The 21,763-nt window shown below is 32.9% G+C and overlaps 1 protein-coding gene across 3 annotated transcripts in view; it reads left to right on the plus strand.

The window, feature by feature from the left end:
* Positions 1-21,763, plus strand: part of pltp (phospholipid transfer protein) — a 36,170-nt gene that overhangs the window by 10,923 nt on the left and 3,484 nt on the right. For all 3 annotated transcript variants that reach the window (XM_056460612.1, XM_056460615.1, XM_056460614.1), the window contains exons 5-15: positions 3,787-3,942; positions 6,121-6,184; positions 6,392-6,455; positions 6,525-6,616; positions 13,062-13,238; positions 13,314-13,373; positions 15,597-15,761; positions 17,134-17,201; positions 17,279-17,321; positions 17,697-17,760; positions 21,027-21,103. In XM_056460612.1, the coding sequence (XP_056316587.1) occupies positions 3,787-3,942; positions 6,121-6,184; positions 6,392-6,455; positions 6,525-6,616; positions 13,062-13,238; positions 13,314-13,373; positions 15,597-15,761; positions 17,134-17,201; positions 17,279-17,321; positions 17,697-17,760; positions 21,027-21,103 (1,030 nt within the window). The remainder of the gene's footprint in view (positions 1-3,786; positions 3,943-6,120; positions 6,185-6,391; positions 6,456-6,524; positions 6,617-13,061; positions 13,239-13,313; positions 13,374-15,596; positions 15,762-17,133; positions 17,202-17,278; positions 17,322-17,696; positions 17,761-21,026; positions 21,104-21,763) is intronic.

A 21,763-nucleotide genomic window follows, 5' to 3' on the forward strand; every position in this document is an offset into this window, starting at 1 on the left:
GTTTCAGAGCATATTTAGAGCCAATTAAAGACAATAAACCAAAGGAAATACAAAAGAAAATTCTCAAAATATAAATGTCTAGGACAAAGCACACAAGGAGTTGTTTAAGAAGACTTAAAAACTTTATTAAAGATTAGACATATGCCGATATTCAATAATTCAATATGTAACATGCAGCGAAGTAGCGGTTATTTTAAAAGTGGGGGGACAGCTGTATAAGATCCAAAAGTTTACATTCATATAATTATTAATCACCTCTTTTTAAATGGTCTGTCTCTAAAAGTGAGGGGGACATATCCCCCCGCCCCCCCGGTTGCTATGCCGTGGTAACTTGATAATCAAAATGCACAATATTGTTATCATGAGTAATTCAAAATACAGTGATTAACTATTTACTAAAGAGGGCTATTACTATTTACGGTTGTATTTGCGGTAGTTTTCATCATCACCACCAAATGCTTAACAGTTTTATAGGCTATTTATATTGAAACATTCACATTTTTAAATGTTATTCTGGCCTACAACATTAAACATTCTGAGTAAAAATTATTTATCAGACTATTGTGCCTTAACGATTTTTAATTGTGCATTAATTTGTTAGCATCAGTTTATTTAAAGGGCACCTATGGTATATAATCTACTTTTCAAGCTGTTTGGACAGTCATATGTGCATGTATGGTGTATAGACCATCATATTAGGGTGATATAAGCACACCCAGTGCTTTTTTTTTCAATTTAACAACATAAAAACGGTGGACCAATTGGAGCTGTTTTCAAACCGACCACAACTTTACGTAGGAGTGCGGTCCCCCCGCCCACCAATATTGATTGACAGGCGCGTCATCATATCCTCAGTTTGTTGATTCACATTCGCCATTTTCAGCGTGAGTCGAAGCGATATCACTAAAGGAACACCCTAGCTCTATTTTTAGATGTAGGGCTCGTTGGGCTCAACACAAGATCAATATTCTCCACATTATCGCTCTAATCAGAATTATTGCTTGTATCTTTAGGTAGGTTTGCAAACATGTGAACTTCCCATCGAGTCTACCTTATACTTCAGCCGTTTGCATTTCTCGCGATCCCAGAAGCTCCCTGTGATCTTAACTAGCATGCATTTTAGAATTCTAAACATAGGTTTCTATCATGGTACACTCAAGTCGACGGCTGGGCGCCGCGGACCGCTGCAGAAACCTATGTTTAGAATTCAAAAATGTGTGGCGCGACGATTCGGGACACTTCATGTTTCTGCCGCACCACAGAGAGTGTCTGGTGTGCCGTGTCGCGGCTTCGAGCGGCGCATCCAGTGCCTCAGTCAAAGTTAATTCAGTGTGCGTGGTTATTAGTTTCTGTGTACAAGCTCAGCACTTGAAACTAGCACACAGTTGGCTGTAAAACTGTACAAAGACACAAATGATTTTGTACTCTCTGCTTGGTCTGTGTCCGAGTCGTACATGTACAACTGAATGGTGATCCTCTCTCTCCTTCTCCGTCTGCCTGTCAGACTCTGTTGCAAACGCAGAGTGAGTGAGCTCATGGCCCCGCCCCCTTGTTACGTTGGCGGGAAGCCGAAACTAATCTACATGTGAAGCAACACACCCCTAAATCAGCGAACTGTGGACACGCCCCCAACATGACACTTTTTAACACATTATAATAAAAAAATCTGAATTGTGTTTTAAACTGAACCTAAACTGGCACACTCAGAACAACCATAATATTAATATTAAATCATAACAAAGAGGTAAACTATGTGCCCTTTAACTAAACTCATGATGAAAACTACAAAAGCATTTATTAATATTAATGGTAATTTACTCGTAGTTACAGTTGTATACTTATAGTTAATGCTTAAAAACACATTTAAATTAATTTTTTTTTGATTAAATAGAGATAGTAACCAGAGCCATCCCTCTCTATAAGCGAACAAAGCGGCTGCTTAGGGCCCCGCCACCACTAAGGGGCCCGCCAAGCCACTAATGGTCTGAGTCGTTTCCTAGATGAAATCGTTTTTATTTGCATTTCACAAATGATTTTCATTGGCATTGCTTTAGCACATTAATATGTAAAGGTTTTCACTGAAAAGAAAAAAAAAATCATGTTCAAGTTTGTTTTTCCAAGCGAAAACCGACCGGTCACCACAAAAACGCTGATCTGTGCACAGACACAGCCATGGCCTTTTGGAAATTGGACCGCGAAAATGAAACAAATCTAGTGCTATTCTTCAGGTATAGACAAGCACAATTCATTTTAGCATCGCTTTTAAGTGCTAATGATGATGTTAAAGACAAATAGTAGCACATTTATCGAAAATAGGCAATTGCAGATTAATAAACGTCGACTGCTTATATGATATATTTTATTTTTGCCTGGTTTTACAGACCTGTTTTTTTAAACTTATTTGTTGCTTCCTTTTTTCTTATGTTTTTTATATTAATATTTTTTCATATTTACTTTATATTATTTGCCTATTGATTTGATTATTTATCGATCTTTACGTTATTGTTAATTGTTTTGTTGATGTTTTTTATTTTTAATGAGTTCAGAATGTATATTTTATTACTAAGAAGTGCATTTTCACTTCTGTCTAATTATTGTTCAGTGTCATTTTATTGCAGGGTTTTTGCTTTTATCGAGTCTTCAATCTGTTTGCTAAATTAATAAAATGTGTTTTAAACACTCCAGAAAGACACAAAGTAGGAATCACTTTAAAGGAATCTTTATTATAGATTGTTTAATTCTTCATTTTTGAACCTGCCAGTGGACAAAAAAATGTGGCAGGGCCACAAAGGTATTCTGCTTAGGGCTTCCAAATGTACAAGGTATAGATTCTTCAGGTATTAGTTACCTGAAGAAACCCTGTTAGTAGCTAATACAAGTTACCTTAGTTACCTTAACCCTGTGAGTGACTAAAACAATTCAGTTGTATTTGAACTAACTTTAAAATAGTAACTAAATGTGGCTATTTTTCACTGTTGATTTTCAAGCATACAGTAAGTTTGCTAATGATATTTTATTGTAAATGTGTTACGTTTATCATTTTTTTGAAATGTGTTTGTCTCTGAACATGTACATACACACTCAAAAAATGATGTTTGCTGTTTTTTAAAACTACTTAATTAAAATGAGCTAAAACAACACAATTCTTTTGTTTTTTTGGAGACAACTTAATTGTTTTTTGTTCAATCTACTTAAATTTGTAAAAACTAATATAATAACTTAATTCCTTCATGTTGCCCCAACACAAATCGGTTGTGTTGAACCTAATATTTGTTTACAGCGCAGTAAAGCATGTACACTAAGTATTTTATAGGTTATTGAAGTACAGCTTTTTTCTGCTAAGGTCAATATCATGATAATTCTGTATAAAAGCTTCATTCATTCATTCATTTTATTTGATTAAAATAAGTGAATAAACTTAATTCGTCAAGGATATACACAATAACATTTCAAAAACAAAACTTATTTCCATTGTGGTCCTTGATTAAATGACTCCAGGTACACTGACACACTACATTACAAAAGTAAATACAAATACAATCACGAAAAACATTAAAATACACTATAAAATCAACATACTATTCTGCTAAAGAGCCAGCTTTTAGAACTAAAACCACCCACATTAGTAATACTTTTAATATACACTGGCAGTTTATTCCATAGCAATGTCCCAGAATATTGAAATATAGTCTATAGCTTCAGCATTAATCTCCACAAGAAAATATTGACACTGTCATAAGCTTAGAGATGAATTCTACATACCCTCTCATACATATTCTCCATTAGTTATGATGAAGGAGCCATCAACGCCTCAGCAGAAGGGGTCAACATCTTCACCGTCCTTCATCTCAGTAAAGATGACGAGGGTCGGCTTAAGATCTCCAACGTCACCTGTGATGCCGCCATCGCCAAGATGAGAGCCAAATTCAGCGGGACCCTCGGGTACTTCACTTTAACTTTTTAATATTAAGTAAAAATAACTTTACTTAAAAAAATAAAGTAAACTCAATGCCTTATAGGGACACGTAGACTAAAGGTCTCGTAAAGTGCTTAGAATCTTACTTACTTACTTACTTACTTACTTACTTACTTACTTACCTACTTACTTACTTACTTACTTACTTACTTACTCACTCAAAATTAACAACAGTTAGAAAAAGCCAGGGGATGACAACAATCAAGGAAAAAGAAAAAGTCAAAAAAAGAGAAAACAATTCAATAAAAACATGTCAATGTTTGCACACATAAATACACTGCGTGTCAGGATTGCCTTCTGAGGCGAAAGTCATTTATTAGATGAAGAAAAGACTGACGCAGCTTCTCCCACTGCAGTAAATTCAGTTTTTGCTGTTGATATTTGGCGCCAGTTAATCAGGAAGTGATGATTTTGTTCGCTTTGACTCGTTGGATGGAAACGCTGCTTTATTCGCACGTCTTTTATTCGATAATCCAGTTTTGCGCATAAAGTTCATTCGCATTTTTGGATGGAAACATAGCTAGTGAGAGTGGCTGAGCTCAAGCGCATCAAATGAAAAGCAAACGAGAAGCGTCTTGAAGGGGGTGGGGCATGTCTGATACCAGAGAGCATTTGATTGGTCAGAAGAATTGATGAGAAACAGAAGTGTGAGGTGATGTGGAAAAAATGCTGATCCATTTAGGTGGAAGTAACAAACTGCAAGCTTTGTATGTTTGTATCACGTTTATATCTTCTAAACGTGAATTGTCACTGTTTTGGAGCACACTAGCTTACAGATAGACTAAAAACTAACAATACTGATACAAACATCAAAAAAAAAACTTAAATAAGTGAAAAAACCCATTGTAACTTGAACTTGTAAGTCAACTTAACTTAATTTCTATAATATGCATAGTTCATTTACTTAATAGCTTTAAGGCAACAGGTTTACTTCCTTTTGTAGGTAAAGTCAACTGATCATTTTAAAAGCAATGGCTTTACTCATTTTTTTAAATGATATCTGACATATGGCAATATATGCAAATCAAATACAAGTTATTATTTAAATATAACAGTCGTAAACGCCTTACAGTTGAAGACAAAACTATATAAATATATAAGTTAGATTTACACTACCTGAAAAAAGTCTTGTCGTCGATCCCAGTTGTAAGAGCAACAAATAATAACTTGACTTCTAGTTGATCACATGGAAAAGTGGCAGATGGTGGATTTTTCCCCATGGATCATCTGTTGAACTGCATCCCAATCATCACAAATACTGCAGAAGACCTATTGGAACCCACATGGACTCAAGATTCTCACAGAAATCAGTCAAGTTTGGTCAAGGAATAATCATGGTTTGGGGTTACATTCAGTATGGGGGCGTGCGAGAGATCTGCAGAGTTAACGGCAACATCAACAGCCTGAGGTATCAAGACATTTGTGCTGCCCATTACATTACAAACCACAGGAGAGGGCAAATTCTTCAGCAGGATAGCGCTCCTTCTCATACTTCAGCCTCCACATCAAAGTTCCTGAAAGCAAAGAAGGTCAAGGTGCTCCAGGATTGGCCAGCCCAGTCACCAGACATGAACATTATTGAGCATGTCTGGGGTAAGATGGAGGAGGAGGCATTGAAGATGAATCCAAAGAATCTTGATGAACTCTGGTAATCCAGATGACTTTATTAATCAGTGATTTGAGTCATTACAGAGATGTATGGATGCAGTCCTCCAAGCTCATGGGAGTCACACACAATATTCATTCTGTTTCTACTGCAGCATGACTTTATATTCTATACTGGACATTATTACAGTTAAGTGACAAGACTTTTGTCTAAGTAAAGTCAGACCTTACTGTCCTAATTAAATCATTCAAAATCAAGGCTCATACTTTATTTTGCTAAAATAATTGTAATCTAGAGCCCTCGCCTTTCATATAAGCCACTTCTGATACCAAATGATCAACTAGAAGTCAAGTTATTATTTGTTGTTCCTAAAACTTGGCTAGGTGACAAGACTTTTGTCAGGTAGTGTATATTCAATAATTATAACTAAATATTAACTCCACTTTCATGTGTATGTTCATCAGATTTCCATATGGGAGTGACATAGTTTACATGTTTGTAATATTCTGTATTTTTATGCTTTGTAATATTCTCACAGGAGGGTTTATGACTTCATTGGGACGTTCCTTACTACAGGAATGCGCTTCCTCTTAAATAAACGGGTTTGTTTCTTTTTTTCTCCTCATTCACCATCATTTACTAGTGCATTCTTTGTGATCCTTTACTTTTAAACACATTTTAGGTTGATGAAATAAACTTTTGCATATACAGTGTTCAGCATAAATGAGTTCACCCCTCACAGATGTCTCTTTAAACTTCACATTTTCTATAGGATGATTTACAATAATATATACATCTCTTATCATCAGATTTGTCCGGTCCTGAATCATGCTGCTCTAGTTTCTGTGAACCAGCTTCTGGAAACAATCCCAGGTTAGAAAAGAGTGTTGATTGGCATGAAACATGTTGTCATGTTATATTCATCTTTATATTGTTTTTCAGTGCGTGCACAGGTGGACAGCTACATAGGCATTGATTACTCTCTGCTCAGTGACCCTGTGGTGACAGAAACCAGCCTTGATATGGACTTCAGGGTGAGTGAAATATCATTAGTTGATTTTACAGGCCAGAAAAGATGCAGTTTTTTTTTCTCAACAAATGTATCATGTTTTGAAAGGTATCAATTATTTTAATTAAATAAACATTTTGAATATTAGGAAATCTTTCTTGAGTACCAAATCTGCATTATAATGATTTTTGAAAATCCTTATCTATATATATATATATATATATATATATATATATATATATATATATATATATATATATATATATATATATATATATATATATATACAGTTGAAGTCAGAATTATTAGCCCCTTGAATTTTTTTTCCCCAATTTCTGTTTAACGGAGAGATTTTTTCCAACACATTTCTAAACATAACAGTTTTAATAAATCATTTCTAATAACTGATTTATTTTATCTTTGTCATGATGACAGTAAATAATATTTGACTAGATATTTTTCAAGACACTTCTATACAGCTTAAAGTGACATTTAAAGACTTAACTAGGTTAATTAGGTTAACTAGGCAGGTTAGGGTAATTATGGTGGCTTGAAAAGCCAGCATATTGTTATCTATCTTAAACTTATTATTATTCTTCTTCTTCTTCTTCTTCTTCTTCTGAGACTAATTTCTAAGTGTATCTCCTCCTAGGCCTTTCAAGCTACATACTTCAAACTTTCGTCAAACCTTCGAACTGGTCTGACTCGGGTTGCTATATCTTTTCTAACTGATCCGACCTTGGGTTTTCCGAAAAACGACCCAGAAAAATCCCAAAAGTCCCATTGACTTAACATTGGGTCAAACTTTGTGAGCTCATAACTCTGCATCAGACTGTCCTACAGACTTCTAACTGGACTCATTTAACTCAGTCTAGCCAGCAGCCAATAACTGATGACTTTTTAACTTACTAGCCACTCCCTAGCAACCACTTACAGCACCCTAGCAACTGTCCCATAGACTTCCATTGTAAAAGACTCCCATTTACTTAACATTGGATCAACCTTTGTGAGCTCATAACTCTGCATCAGACTGTCCTACAGACTAGAGTCTGGCCTCATTCAACTCAGTCTAGCCAGCAGCCAATCACTGATTACCTTTAAACTTACTAGCCACTCCCTAGCAACCAATTTCAGCACCCTAGCAACTGTCCCAGAGACTGTGACTAGCTTTTCTAACACATGCTAACAGTTTAAACTTCCTACTGACATGCTAATCTTGCTAGAAAGGTGCTAGCAACACGATAGTGACATGCTAGTCATGCTAGTAACATGCTAATTCATGCTAGAATCATGCTAACAACATGCTAATTCATGCTAGAAACAAGCTGATTCATGCTAGAATCATGCTAGTAACATGCTAGTTACATGCTAATTAATGCTAGAATCATGCTAGTTACATGCTAATTCATGCTAGAAACATGCTAGTAACATGCTAATTCATGCTAGAATCATGCTAGTAACATGCTAATCCATGCTAGAATCATGCTAGTAACATGCTAATCCATGCTAGAATCATGGTAGTAACATGCTAATCCATGCTAGAATCATGCTAGTAACATGCTAATTCATGCTAGAATGATGCTAAAAACATGCTAATTCATGCTAGAATCATGCTAACAACATGCTAATTCATGCTAGAAACATGCTAGTAACATGCTAATTCATGCTAGAAACATGCTAGTTACATGCTAATTCATGCTAGAATCATGCTAGTAACATGCTAATTCATGCTAGAAACATGCTAGTAACATGCTAATTCATGCTAGAATCATGCTAGTTACATGCTAATCCATGCTAGAATCATGCTAGTAACATGCTAATTCATGCTAGAATCATGCTAGTAACATGCTAATTCATGCTAGAATCATGCTAGTAACATGCTAATTCATGCTAGAATCATGCTAATAACATGCTAATTCATGCTAGAATCATGCTAGTAACATGCTAATTCATGCTAGAAACATGCTAGTAACATGCTAATTCATGCTAGAATCATGCTAGTAACATGCTAGATCATGCTAGAAACATGCTAGTAACATGCTAATTCATGCTAGAATCATGCTAGTAATATGCTAATTCATGCTAGAATCATGCTAGTAACATGCTAATTCATGCTAGAAACATGCTAGTAACATGCTAATTCATGCTAGAATCATGCTAGTTACATGCTAATCCATGCTAGAATCATGCTAGTAACATGCTAATTCATGCTAGAATCATGCTAGTAACATGCTAATTCATGCTAGAATCATGCTAGTAACATGCTAGAATCATGCTAATAACATGCTAATTCATGCTAGAATCATGCTAGTAACATGCTAATTCATGCTAATTTATGCTAGAATCATGCTAGTAACATGCTAATTCATGCTAGAAACATGCTAGTAACATGCTAATTCATGCTAGAATCATGCTAGTAACATGCTAATTCATGCTAGAATCATGCTAATAACATGCTAATTCATGCTAGAAACATGCTAATTCATGCTAGAAGCATGCTAATAACATGCTAAATCATGCTAGAAACATGCTAGTAACATGCTAATTCATGCTAGAAACATGCTAGTAACATGCTAATTCATGCTAGAATCATGCTAGTAACATGCTAATTCATGCTAGAAACATGCTAGTAACATGCTAACTCATGCTAGAAACATGCTAGTAACATGCTAATTCATGCTAGAATCATGCTAATTCATGCTAGAAACATGCTAGTAACATGCTAATTCATGCTAGAATCATGCTAGTTACATGCTAATTTATGTTAGAATCATGCTAGTTACTTGCTAATTCAGGCTAGTAACATGCTAATTCAGACTCGGCTTTTCAAGCCACCATAAAGTTTGTCCTCAAACTTTAATATCTAGTTAGGCAAGTTACTGTATATTGATGGTTTGTTCTGTAGACTATCGAAAAAATAACTCAAAGTTATATAATAATAATTTTGACCTTAAAATGGTTTATAAAAATTTTAAAACTGCTTTTATTGTAGCCGAAATAAAACAAATAAGACTTTCTCCAGAAGAAAAAATATTATCAGACATACTGTGAAAATTTCCTTGCTCTGTTAAACATCATTTGGGAAATATTTAAAAAAGAAGAGAAAAAAAATTATATATATATATATATATATATATATATATATATATATATATATATATATATATATATATATATATATATATATATGTATATATATATATATATAATAAAAATAAATATATATACATACACACAGGCCAATTTTGATAGTAGAAAATAATGTAACTAAATAATAAAATAAAACTAAAGGGCAAGGCAGCCAACAATCATCACCTTCTCCTGTCCCAGCACTCCAACAATAGCTCACACCAAATTCCATGTCCAAAAAAAAGAGAAGTACATTTATTTACAGATTAACAAATAATAAATGACTTAGGGTAATGGTAGGTTTCAGAAATACTCAGGAGGGCATAATGCCAATATAACAAATGAAAGATTAACTAATTGAGGAAGCAACTTTCTAAACTCTCAAAAGAAAATTAAAAAGAAAACCAAAGATCTTACCTTGCTCCCTCTCTACCAGAAACAGGAGAAAAATAAATCAAACAAAAAGTGACATCCACCTCCGCACTGCTCCAAAAGAAATTGAAACAAAACCAAAAATATAAAGTAGAAATAACAAAGGAAATTTAGAGTCAAATTTTCACTATATTGTTCACTAACAATAGGATTTTTTACTTTACAACAAGTATCTCAATTTTAATCGCACAGTGGCTAGTCTGGGGCAGGAGAACCAGGTGAGAACAGCCTTGGCCAGCAAGTGTTGGGCACAGAGGGAGAGAGAAAGAGAAACAACAAACCCCCCACAGGGTAGCAGTGTACCACAATTGAAGCCACAAATGTTAAATGCATGAAATAAAAAAATGTAAATTGTTTTACAACCTTCAAATGCAACTTTTATCCACAAATTTATGTGGATTAAACATAAAAAGTAAGTTATCCCAATGAAATCTCAAGAATTGTGTTGTTTCAGCTTATTTTAAATAAGTAGTTTGAAAAAAAAAGATTTTGAAGGGTGTATATATATATATATATATATATATATATATATATATATATATATATATATATATATATATATATATATATATATATATATAGTGTCCCACCAGTGACCATATACAGCCATATTGCACTGCAACGAGTGTGATATTGCATTTATACAAAAGTTTGACGGCATTATCCTGTGTATAAAAAAGAAAATCAAACACAGAGAGTCTCAAAACCCTTTTGTACGAGGAACTACTTTCTTCCACAATTTATTCACATCTGCAGCTGACGTCAGAACAGCAGAAACTGTTACTAATTGACCAACGTCACTTTAGAGCTAGTGTTTGAATGATTCTCTAGCGTACTGTCTAAAAGCGTACTCCTCCTCTAAGGGCTTATTATGCGATCTCTGTCGCCATCTTGTTGATGGACAACATCAACTGTCTTTGCTCTGCTCAGTATGACAGGCCAATGGCCTCTCAGAAATTTTAAATAGGCTCTATCCTTATAAATAAACAGCATAGTTGCAATCTAAACAAATACATTCTCGACTAAAAAAAGCCTCAAAAGTACATTATGTTGTCTGCTTGTTGCTGTATGTGGGTGGAGTAATACACAAAGGTGAAGAGTGAAGAGGCTGGACGAGTGCTGTTACTGACAGAATATCACACGACCAATCAGATTCAAGAACCAGACAGAACTGTTGTATAAATATATTTATTGAAAATGTAATGCACACATAAAAACAAAACTGTACAAAACTGTTTTGCAGAGATATTTATATAATATAATATATAAATATAATAATATAATACAATAAAATATAATATAGAATAATATAATAATATAATATATAATTATATAATATAATATATAATAATATTATATAATATAAAATAATATAATATAGAATAATATAATATAGAATAATAAAATATAATATAATATAGAATAATATAGAATAATATAATATAATATAATATAATATAGAATAATATAATATAATATAGAATAATATAATATAATATAGAATAATATAGAATAATATAATATAGAATAATATAATATAATATAATATAGAATAATATAATATAATATAATATAATATAGAATAATATAGAATAATATAATATAGAATAATATAATATAATATAATATAGAATAATATAATATAGAATAATATAATATAATATAATATAATATAGAATAATATAATATAATATAGAATAATATAGAATAATATAATATAGAATAATATAATAAAATATAATATAGAATAATATAATATAGAATAATATAATATAGAATAATATAATATAATATAATATAATATAATATAATATAATATAGAATAATATAATATAGAATAATATAATATAATATAGAATAATATAATATAATATATAATACTAATATAATATAGAATAATATAATATAATATAATATAATATAGAATAATATAATATAGAAGAATTAATATATATAGAATAAATATAATATAATATAATATATAATATATATAATATAATATAATATAATATAATATAATATAGAATAATATAATATAATATACTATAGAATAATATAATATAATATAGATATAATATAATATATAATATAATATAATATAATATAATATAATATAGAATAATATAATATAATATAATATAATATAATATAATATAGAATAATATAATATAATATAATATAGAATAATATAATATAATATAATATAATATAATATAATATAGAATATATATATATATAATATAATATAAATATAGAAATAATATAATATAATATAATATAAAATAATATAATATAATATAATATAGAATAATATAATATAATATAGAATAATATAGAATAATATAATATAGAATAATATAATATAATATAATATAGAATAATATAATATAATATAGAATAATATAATATAATATAGAATAATATAATATAATATAGAATAATATAATATAATATAATATAATATAATATAATATAATATAATATAATATAATATAGAATAATATAATATAGAATAATATAATATAGAATAATATAATATAGAATAATATAATATAATATAATATAGAATAATATAATATAATATAATATAATATAGAATAATATAATATAATATAATATAGAATAATATAATATAATATAATATAGAATAATATAATATAGAATAATATAATATAATATAATATAATATAGAATAATATAATATAGAATAATATAATATAGAATAATATAATATAGAATAATATAATATAGAATAATATAATATAATATAATATAATATAATATAGAATAATATAATATAATATAATATAATATAATATAATATAATATAATGTTCTTTTTTTTGGATGTACAAGTAAATTTTAATTAATTATTTTATTGTTGTATATTTCTCTCCGTCACCTCTACAGGGCATGTTTTACGATCTTAAAAATGAGAACGACACTCTAGTGAACTACGCAGTGAATCCAGTTGTGAGAGAGTATGACCGTATGATTTATCTGGCTCTCTCCGAGTACTTCTTCGACAGCGGCCTCTACTCGTACTTCAAAGGCGGACTTTTCCAACTGCAGATCGCAAACGAACGGGTAAGGCACTTTCTAAATAATCCTCAATGACATAATAATAAAACAAGATAATAAGACACTATTGTTCATTTTCAGATGCCAAAAGACTTGGAGGTGCTCCTCAGAACAACCTACCTAGGGACAATCATGATGCTGGTGAGCAAAACCCTGATGTATAAAGCAACAGCTTCCCACTAAACTTAAAGTACACATGAAATCAAAACTAACCATATTGATTTAGTTAGCTCACATTGTTAGTTTTGTGGTGAACAATTCATCTGTGCATATCATTACGAATAAAAGCCCTTGTAATCTTTATTTGAGATCTGAAAATGCACTTCCTGTTTGTTTTCAGTTTAATTCTCAGATTAGGTCTGTCTGTGGTAGTGGGCGGGGCTAATATACTTAACCACGCCCCTCCCCATTGACAACAAACAGAAATGGTGAGGGGGAGGAGTCTGTTAGGCTGAAATAACTTTCCCCAAACTTTTTCCCAGATCTTTCTGTACAAAATGTCTACTTTACTACATCCAATCAGCTCACAGTAGAAAAAAACAAGCCACGCCCACTGTTTACTCACTTAATATTGCGTTTTTCTAGGAACTGCGTCACAAGACGAGATAAAAAAAACAAACAAAAAAAAAAACAGTCGCAGCTTCTGCTTCATCCGGATTTTAACCTGGAGCTGTTGTCAGTTTAATTATTATTTCTTACCTTGGATATAGAGAAATGTTTTACAGCTGTAATGTAGAAGCATGATTGGCACTATTTTTTATTAAACTGGCATTTTAATATGTATTACTGGTGCTAATTTACAACAAGTAGTTTGTCAAACGGATGCTTAGTAACCAACAGCCAATTGTATGTCATTTTAGTTCAGCTTGTTCAGCTTTTCATATCACCTTATACTTTAGTTTCTCACCAAATCTTCTGACCAATCAAATGCTATCTAATATCTGGCATGCCCCGCCCCCTTTAAGCCGCTTTTCATTTGTTGCGCTTGAGCTCATCCACTCTCACTAGCTGAGCTGTGAGAAAAAACAAACAGCTATTGGCTGTTTTTAAAAAGGGGGAGGAGCTACTCCTTCCCACTCTATTTTAAAGGGCACCTATGATGAAAATCATCTTTAGTAAGCTGCTTGGACAGAACTGTGTGTAGATATAGCGTGTCCACGGTCATAATGCAGTGATATAAAGACAATAAGTCTCTTTTTTTTTATTTCCTGATATTAAAATAGGATCTAAATCCCTCCCATTTTGAGGCCGAACGGAACGTGACGTAGGAGTGTGGGTAGGAGTGTGGTTTCCCTACCCACCGAATTGATTGACAGCCGCATATTAACATGTCTCCATAGTAACGCATTTAATCATATCCACAAGACAGGATGAGCGCAAAGCAACTGGGATTAAAATATCTGTTCAGCTCTCGGTGATCATCAATCATCATCAAATGAGATCAAGATCACAAGTTTAAAATGTTTTTTAAACAGTGCATGTTTGTAATAAAGACAGTAAAATCACTTGGTAATTCGTCACCACAGCCACATGTCAGTAGAATTCTAAAAGACGCTGCTTCAGTCCTGGCTCATGGACTTATTCAGGTTTATTTTGTACAATAACATAAGAGATATTCATACAGCAGTGGGTATTAATGTGTTTCCCGTCACATTTGCCATGCAAAAACAGTGCTAAGCTAAACGCATATGTTTGTGTGTGTGAGCGAACTTTGTAACAACATTGTGTGTGACTTATTGCAGAAAGGCTTGAATTAACTCCACAATAAATACATCAAATAATAATCATTGATAAAGTTCTTACTGCAGTAAGGGAGATCTGCTTCATTCTGGTCTGTCACAGTGCTGCTCATGCTTGAGACGCAGCAGGAGAAGCTACATCCATCACAGCAATAGTGAACGATCTCTTGGGCTCTGACATGCACGTGGAAATAGTGGGTGGGGAGAACCAGCTCATTTGAATTAAAGGCACAGGCAACAAAAACAGCTACAAAGTCAAAACAGCTCGAATTTCCAATAGACACAAAGCTAAGATAAATAATCTGATGGGTATTTTGAGCTAAAACTTTACAGAACCATTACACAAAAGACTTGTATTAAATCTGGAGGAAAAAAAATAAATAAATAAATAAAATAAAAGTAAAATAGAGTAAAATATGTGCCCTTTAAGTTGAAATTACATCACATATCCAACAAAAAGGCACTGTTCAGAGTACTCCAGGGAATCTTTAAATATTAAGAAACATGAAACAATATCCCTAGGCCTGCTTTATCCTGGCTAAAGACCCTGATTTAACTTTATGTAACTATTATGTTTAACTTGTTGTGTGGAAAAGCCCTAAAATATGCAGTTGTGTCCTCCCAGAACCCAGCACTGATGGACCAGCCCCTGTCTCTGGAGTTTGAGGTCACCGCTCCTCCTCGATCAACCATCAAGACCTCTGGTGCAAGTGTGGCTGTCAACTGTAACGTCAAAGTGTTGGTCCTTCCAGCCGGAAAACCAGCCGTCCAGCTCAGCAGCATGACCATGGTGAGAACAACATGGTGGACCACTATAATAACGAATATAACCATAGCCAAAAATACATGATCCAAAAATGCCATCCTCCTGCTGGCAGAGAGTTAGTTCGCATTTACAATCAGACTGTCTGCAATGTTCCCTCAGGCTAACAAAATAATTTTAATTAAGTATGTAGGGTATACACTCACCGGCCACTTTATTAGGTACACCTTACGAATACCGGGTTGAAGCCACTTTTGACTTCAGAACTTCCTTAATCCTTTATGGCATAGATTCAACAAGGTACTGGAAATATTCCTCAGAGATTTTGCTCCATATTGACATGATAGCATCACGCAGTTGCTGCAGATTTGTTGGCTGCACATCCATGATGCAAATCTCCCGTTCCACCACATCCCAAAGGTGCTCTGTTGGATTGAGATCTGGTGACTGTGGAGGCCATTTGAGTACAGTAAACTCATTGTCATGTTTAACCAGTCTGAGATGATTGGTGCTTTATGACATGGCACGTTATCCTGCTGGAAATCAGAAGATGGGCACGCTGTGGTCATAAAGGGATGGACATGGTAAGCAACAATACTCAGGTAGGCTGTGGCGTTGACACGATGCTCAGTTGGTACTAATAAGCCTAAAGTGTGCCAAGAAAATATCCCCCACACCATTACACCACCACCACCAGTATGAACCATTGATACAAGGCAGGATGGATCCATGCTTTCATGTTGTTGATGCCAAATTCTGACCCGACCATCTGAATGACACTGCAGAAATCGAGACTCATCAGACCAGGCAACGTTTCTCCAATCGGCACCCGGTGTGGTCTTCTGCTGCTGTAGCCCATCCGCCTCAAGGTTGGACGTGTTGTGTGTTCAGAGATGATCTTCTGCAGACCTCGGTTGTAACGAGTGCTTATTTGAGTTACTGTTGCCTTTCTATCAGCTGGAACCAGTCTGGCCATTCTCCTCTGGCCTCTGACATCAACAAGGCATTTGCGCCCACAGAACTGCCGCTCACTGGATATTTTCTAGAGATGGTTGAGTGTAAAAAATCCCAGTAGATCAGTAGTAGATCAGATCACCTTTCTTCCTCATTCTGATGCTCAGTTTGAACTGCAGCAGATCATCTTGACCATGTCTACATGCCTAAATGCTGCCATGTGATTGGCTGATTAGAAATTTGCGTTAACGAGCAGTTGGACAGGTGTACCTAATAAAGTGGCCGGTGAGTGTATATACACGTGTATACATCTTGAATACTGCAATAAGTTATGGTCTCATGGAAACGCAGATACACATTATATAGAATAATATACAAAACAGTAATACTGATAGGATTTACAATAGAGGATGATATAAATGCACTATACTGATTCTGTTTTTAGGAAGGTAAATTCAATGCGAAGGTGTCAATGAAGGGCAAACGCCTCGCCATCCATTTAGATCTGAGAAGGTGAGTATTGGACAATTACTTTATTTTGTAGACTCGACTTTAAATGTGATTTTTTTAAACTGAGAATTTGTTTTCAGGTTTAAAATATTCTCCAATCAGTCTGCTCTGGAGTCTTTAGCTGTAAGTTTCATTTTAGTAATTAATAATTCATGTTAATAACTTTAATCAAATTGGATCAATTTGACATCATTAGCCTGATTATACACATTTTATTTGCCCAAAAATAAAAGTTAATGTATTTTTTACTGCATTTTCTAAATTACAAAGTGATAAAAAAAAACATATTTATTTAAACAATGCAAACATAACACTTAAAAACGATAATACAAGAATGATTTCAGTTATTGTAATTGATCAACATTGATAAGGGTTAGTTTTCATTTGACCCTATTTACCTGCAGTGTTTTGCCTTGCAAAATGAAATCTGAAGTTGCAATAAACACTCTTATACAGTGATATATAATGAATGAGCTATAATCAATATTTGTCCATCAGCTTATTCCACTGCAGGGTCCCCTGAAGACCATGCTGCAGATATCTGTGGTGCCTCTCATTAACAGTAAGTGATGGGACATATTTTATATCAGCACAGGCTTCCTGTGGGTCTTTATAAAGATTTTAAAAGTACTAGATTTGATTTTTAAAATGTAAGGACACAAAAAGTCTTATTTTTTACTTCTGAGAAAGATTTACTGTCTTAAATTTGACATGATATTGTGACTTTCAATCAGTATGTTAACATGGACACTAATAATCTGATTTTATTACGATTAAGACAATTAGAGTTAACCATGTAAACAGCGATTTTTGATTAATTTAATCCAAATAAAGTTATAATCAAACTAAACAGAAATGGGATTAAGACATGTGGAGTATGCCTGATTTTAGTGGCATCACTGAAGTGTGGTACAGACATGGAAATCAATCAAACTCCATTAAAACAACACTCTTCCAGCAGTTCATACTCGCATACAATATCTTGTTTGTCAATGGGGCATGCATGAAATGTTCCTGAATGAAAGTGAATGTGCCAAACTGCAGTTCAAGTCGACAAATTAATAATGAAACACCTGAAATTACATGAAACTCCGGAGGAAATGTGGATAGTGTGCTGACGCAATGACATTACTCGAATTATGTGCTATAATATGGAATAAAATCACTGTCATAAATATTTCGTGCGTAAATAAAATTCACACATCCGTAATTATATTGGACATTTTATAATTGGACATTTTACAGAATCAAATATAAGAACGGACCGAGAATAGAGAGCTAGCATAATGTCAGTTAACGTTACAGGCAGTGAGCGCAGAGTTTCTCAGTGAATCACTTAACGGTGTTCAACTATAACATGACATCTGTTGATTAAGTTATCTTTTTTAACTGTTTAAATAACTGTCAAACACCCTATAAGATCATCAGAGAACATTATTCGAATTATGTGCTATAATATGGAATAAAATCACTGTCATAAATATTTCTATAAGATGTAAAACAGGATCATGAACGAAACATTCAAAAAGCAACTCGTGTTGTCAACTCCTTAATCATATTATTGTCTTAGTCAGATTAAGGCAAATAATTCCATTACTGATGTCCATGCAAATGTAATCACTGTGACCAATAAAAAATAATTGGCATTATATGCATGTTTAAATGTGATAACTATTTTAGCCAATACAACAGTTCAGAAAATAATGAATTATTGCTAATGGACAATCATAACCAAAATATTGAGAACTGTTACTGTTATGCTGTATTTTGACACACTCATTAATACTTGCCGTCATATTAATTATTTTAATAGAAATCTTGATATTACACACTAAATTGATAGCAGAGGAACTATATTTTTATACTTGTGGATATTTTATCTTTTGCATTCGGGCATATTTAGTTTTCTTAATGCAGTTTTTAAATAAATGCTGTATTCATTTAATAATTCATTCATTCGTTCGTTTTCAGCTTAGTCCCTTTATTAATCAGGGGTCGCCACAGTGGAATGAACCGCCAACTTATCCAACATACAGATGAAGTCAGAATTATTAGCCCCCCTTTGAATTATTATTATTATTTTTTTTATATTTCCCAAATGATGTTTAACAGAGCAAGGAAATTTTCACAGTATGTCTGATAATATTTTTTCTTCTGGAGAAAGTCTTATTTGTTTTACTTCGGCTAGAATAAAAAGCAGTTAAAATTTTTTTATGAACCATTTTAAGGTCAAAATTATGAGACCCTTTAAGCCATTTTTTTCCCAATAGTCTACAGAACAGTCTACATCGTTATACAATAACTTGCCCAATTACCCTACCCTGCCTAATTAACCTAGTTAAGCCTTTAAAATGTCACTTTAAGCTGTATAGAAGTGTCTTGAAAAATATCTTGTCAAATATTATTTACTGTCATCATGGAAAAGATAAAATAAATCAGTTATTAGAGATGAGTTATTAAAACTATTATGATTAGAAATGTGTTGAAAAAAAATCTTCTTTCTGTTAAACAGAAATTGGGGGAAAAAAATAAACAGGGGGGCTAATAATTCTGACACAGCGGATGCCCTCCCATCGCAACCCAACACTGGGAAACACCCATACACTTGCATTCACACTCATACACTACGGCCAGTTTAGTTTATTCAGTTCCCCTATATCGCATGTGTTTGGACTGTGGGGGAAACCGGAGCACCCGGAGGAAACCCACACCAACAAGGGGAGAACATGCAAACTCCACACAGAAACGCCAACTGACTCAGCTAGGGCTCAAACCATCACTACCCACTGCGCCACCATGACACTTTACTAGATTACTAGAATAATGCTAGATTAATAGAATAATGAATTTTAGTACAAAAAAATACAAATAATGTATAATTAATAACAATGTCTTTTTTTTAAATAATAATAATAAATAATAATATATGTATATTTGACTGTAAAACATGTAAATCAACCCTGTAGTAATTTTGACATATAATACTATTTAAAAATGTGTGTGGTTTAATTGTTTTTTAAAGAAGTCTCTTATGTACAACAGGACTGCATTTATTTGCTCAATTATTCCTTCATTTTCTTTTGGGCTTAGTCCCTTTATTAACCCGGGGTCGCCACAGCGGAATGAATCGCCAAGTTATCCAACACATGTTTTACGCAGCGGATGCCCTTCCAGCCGCAACCCATCTCTGGAAAACATACAGACTCACTCACACTCATACACTACGGACAATTTAGCCTTCCCAATTCACCTATACCACATGTCTTTGGACTGTGGGGGGAAACCGGAGCTCCAGGAGGAAACCCACGCGAACGCAGGAAGAACATGCAAACTCCACACAGAAATGCCAACTGACCCAGCCAAGGCTTGAACCAGCGACCTTCTTGCTGTGAGGCGATCATACTACCCAATGCCCCACCATTATGCCAGCTTTTATTATGTATCCAAAATTAAAACTTATATTTAAATAAAAAAAATACACGTATATCGCAACTAATCTTTTGACAGCGCTAAATTCAACACTAATTTATTACATCTAGTTAATACAAGCACACTAATTGTTCTAATTCTACACGGTTCATTTTTCCTTGCTCAATTATATACAGTTAAAGACAGAAATATTATTAAACTTCATAATCAAAATAAAAGTGACTCTTCAATTGAAATGTATATTTAATGTGTGATTTATCTGTGTGATGCCAAGCTGCATTTCCAGCATTATTACTGCAGTTTTCATTCCAGCATGCTGATTTGATGCGCATATGTCATGTACGTATTGACTTTAAAAGTATTGTACCTAAACAGGATATTTATATGTTTTTCTGTAAGATTACACTAAGCGAGGCGTGCAGATCCCTTTACCAGATGGAATAGACTTCATCGAAGAGGTTGTGGAGTATCACAATGTAAGTAGGCTGCTCAAACTCTTGACATCTTTAGTTTAAGTTTTTTAGTGCACATACATGCAAATATAGAAGTGCAATTAAAGGTCTAATTTGTACTAATAAATAAATATAAATAAATCAGATATCACTTCTTTAAAAAAAGTACACTATATAATCTATATGCATATTACTGTAAATGTCCATAAATGAGCAGTTTTCTGTATTTTGTGATTCATGTTTTTATTTTTCCCTGTTTATTTTTGCTTTTGAATTGCATTTTGTGACCTTGGTCTTTTTTCCAACAAATTTTAACCTTGAAAAGTTAGAAAAATCGACTTTTATTTTCATTTTTAATAAGTGTTTAAAGTGATATATTGTCTGGGTTGGTGTTGTATATTATGCTGCAAAACCTTGTAATAAATTGCCAGTACATTTGTTATTTTACAGACTTATTTCTTATACGTTATATTATATCAAACGACTAAAAATGTCAATAAAAGTCGCTTTGTTAAACTGTAGAGTTGAATTTTCAGCATCAAAAGTCGACAGAGCGGAGATCAACATCCCATAATGCAATTCACAACCGTAAATAAACACAAAATATGGAAACTCTTAATTAACAGATATTCTTACAGCGTAGTTATACATTTACCAGAATTTCTCAATTGTAATGTAAAAAAC

The sequence above is a fragment of the Danio aesculapii genome, chromosome 6 (genome assembly GCF_903798145.1).
Source record: "Danio aesculapii chromosome 6, fDanAes4.1, whole genome shotgun sequence".
NCBI classification, from domain to species: Eukaryota; Metazoa; Chordata; class Actinopteri; order Cypriniformes; family Danionidae; genus Danio; species Danio aesculapii.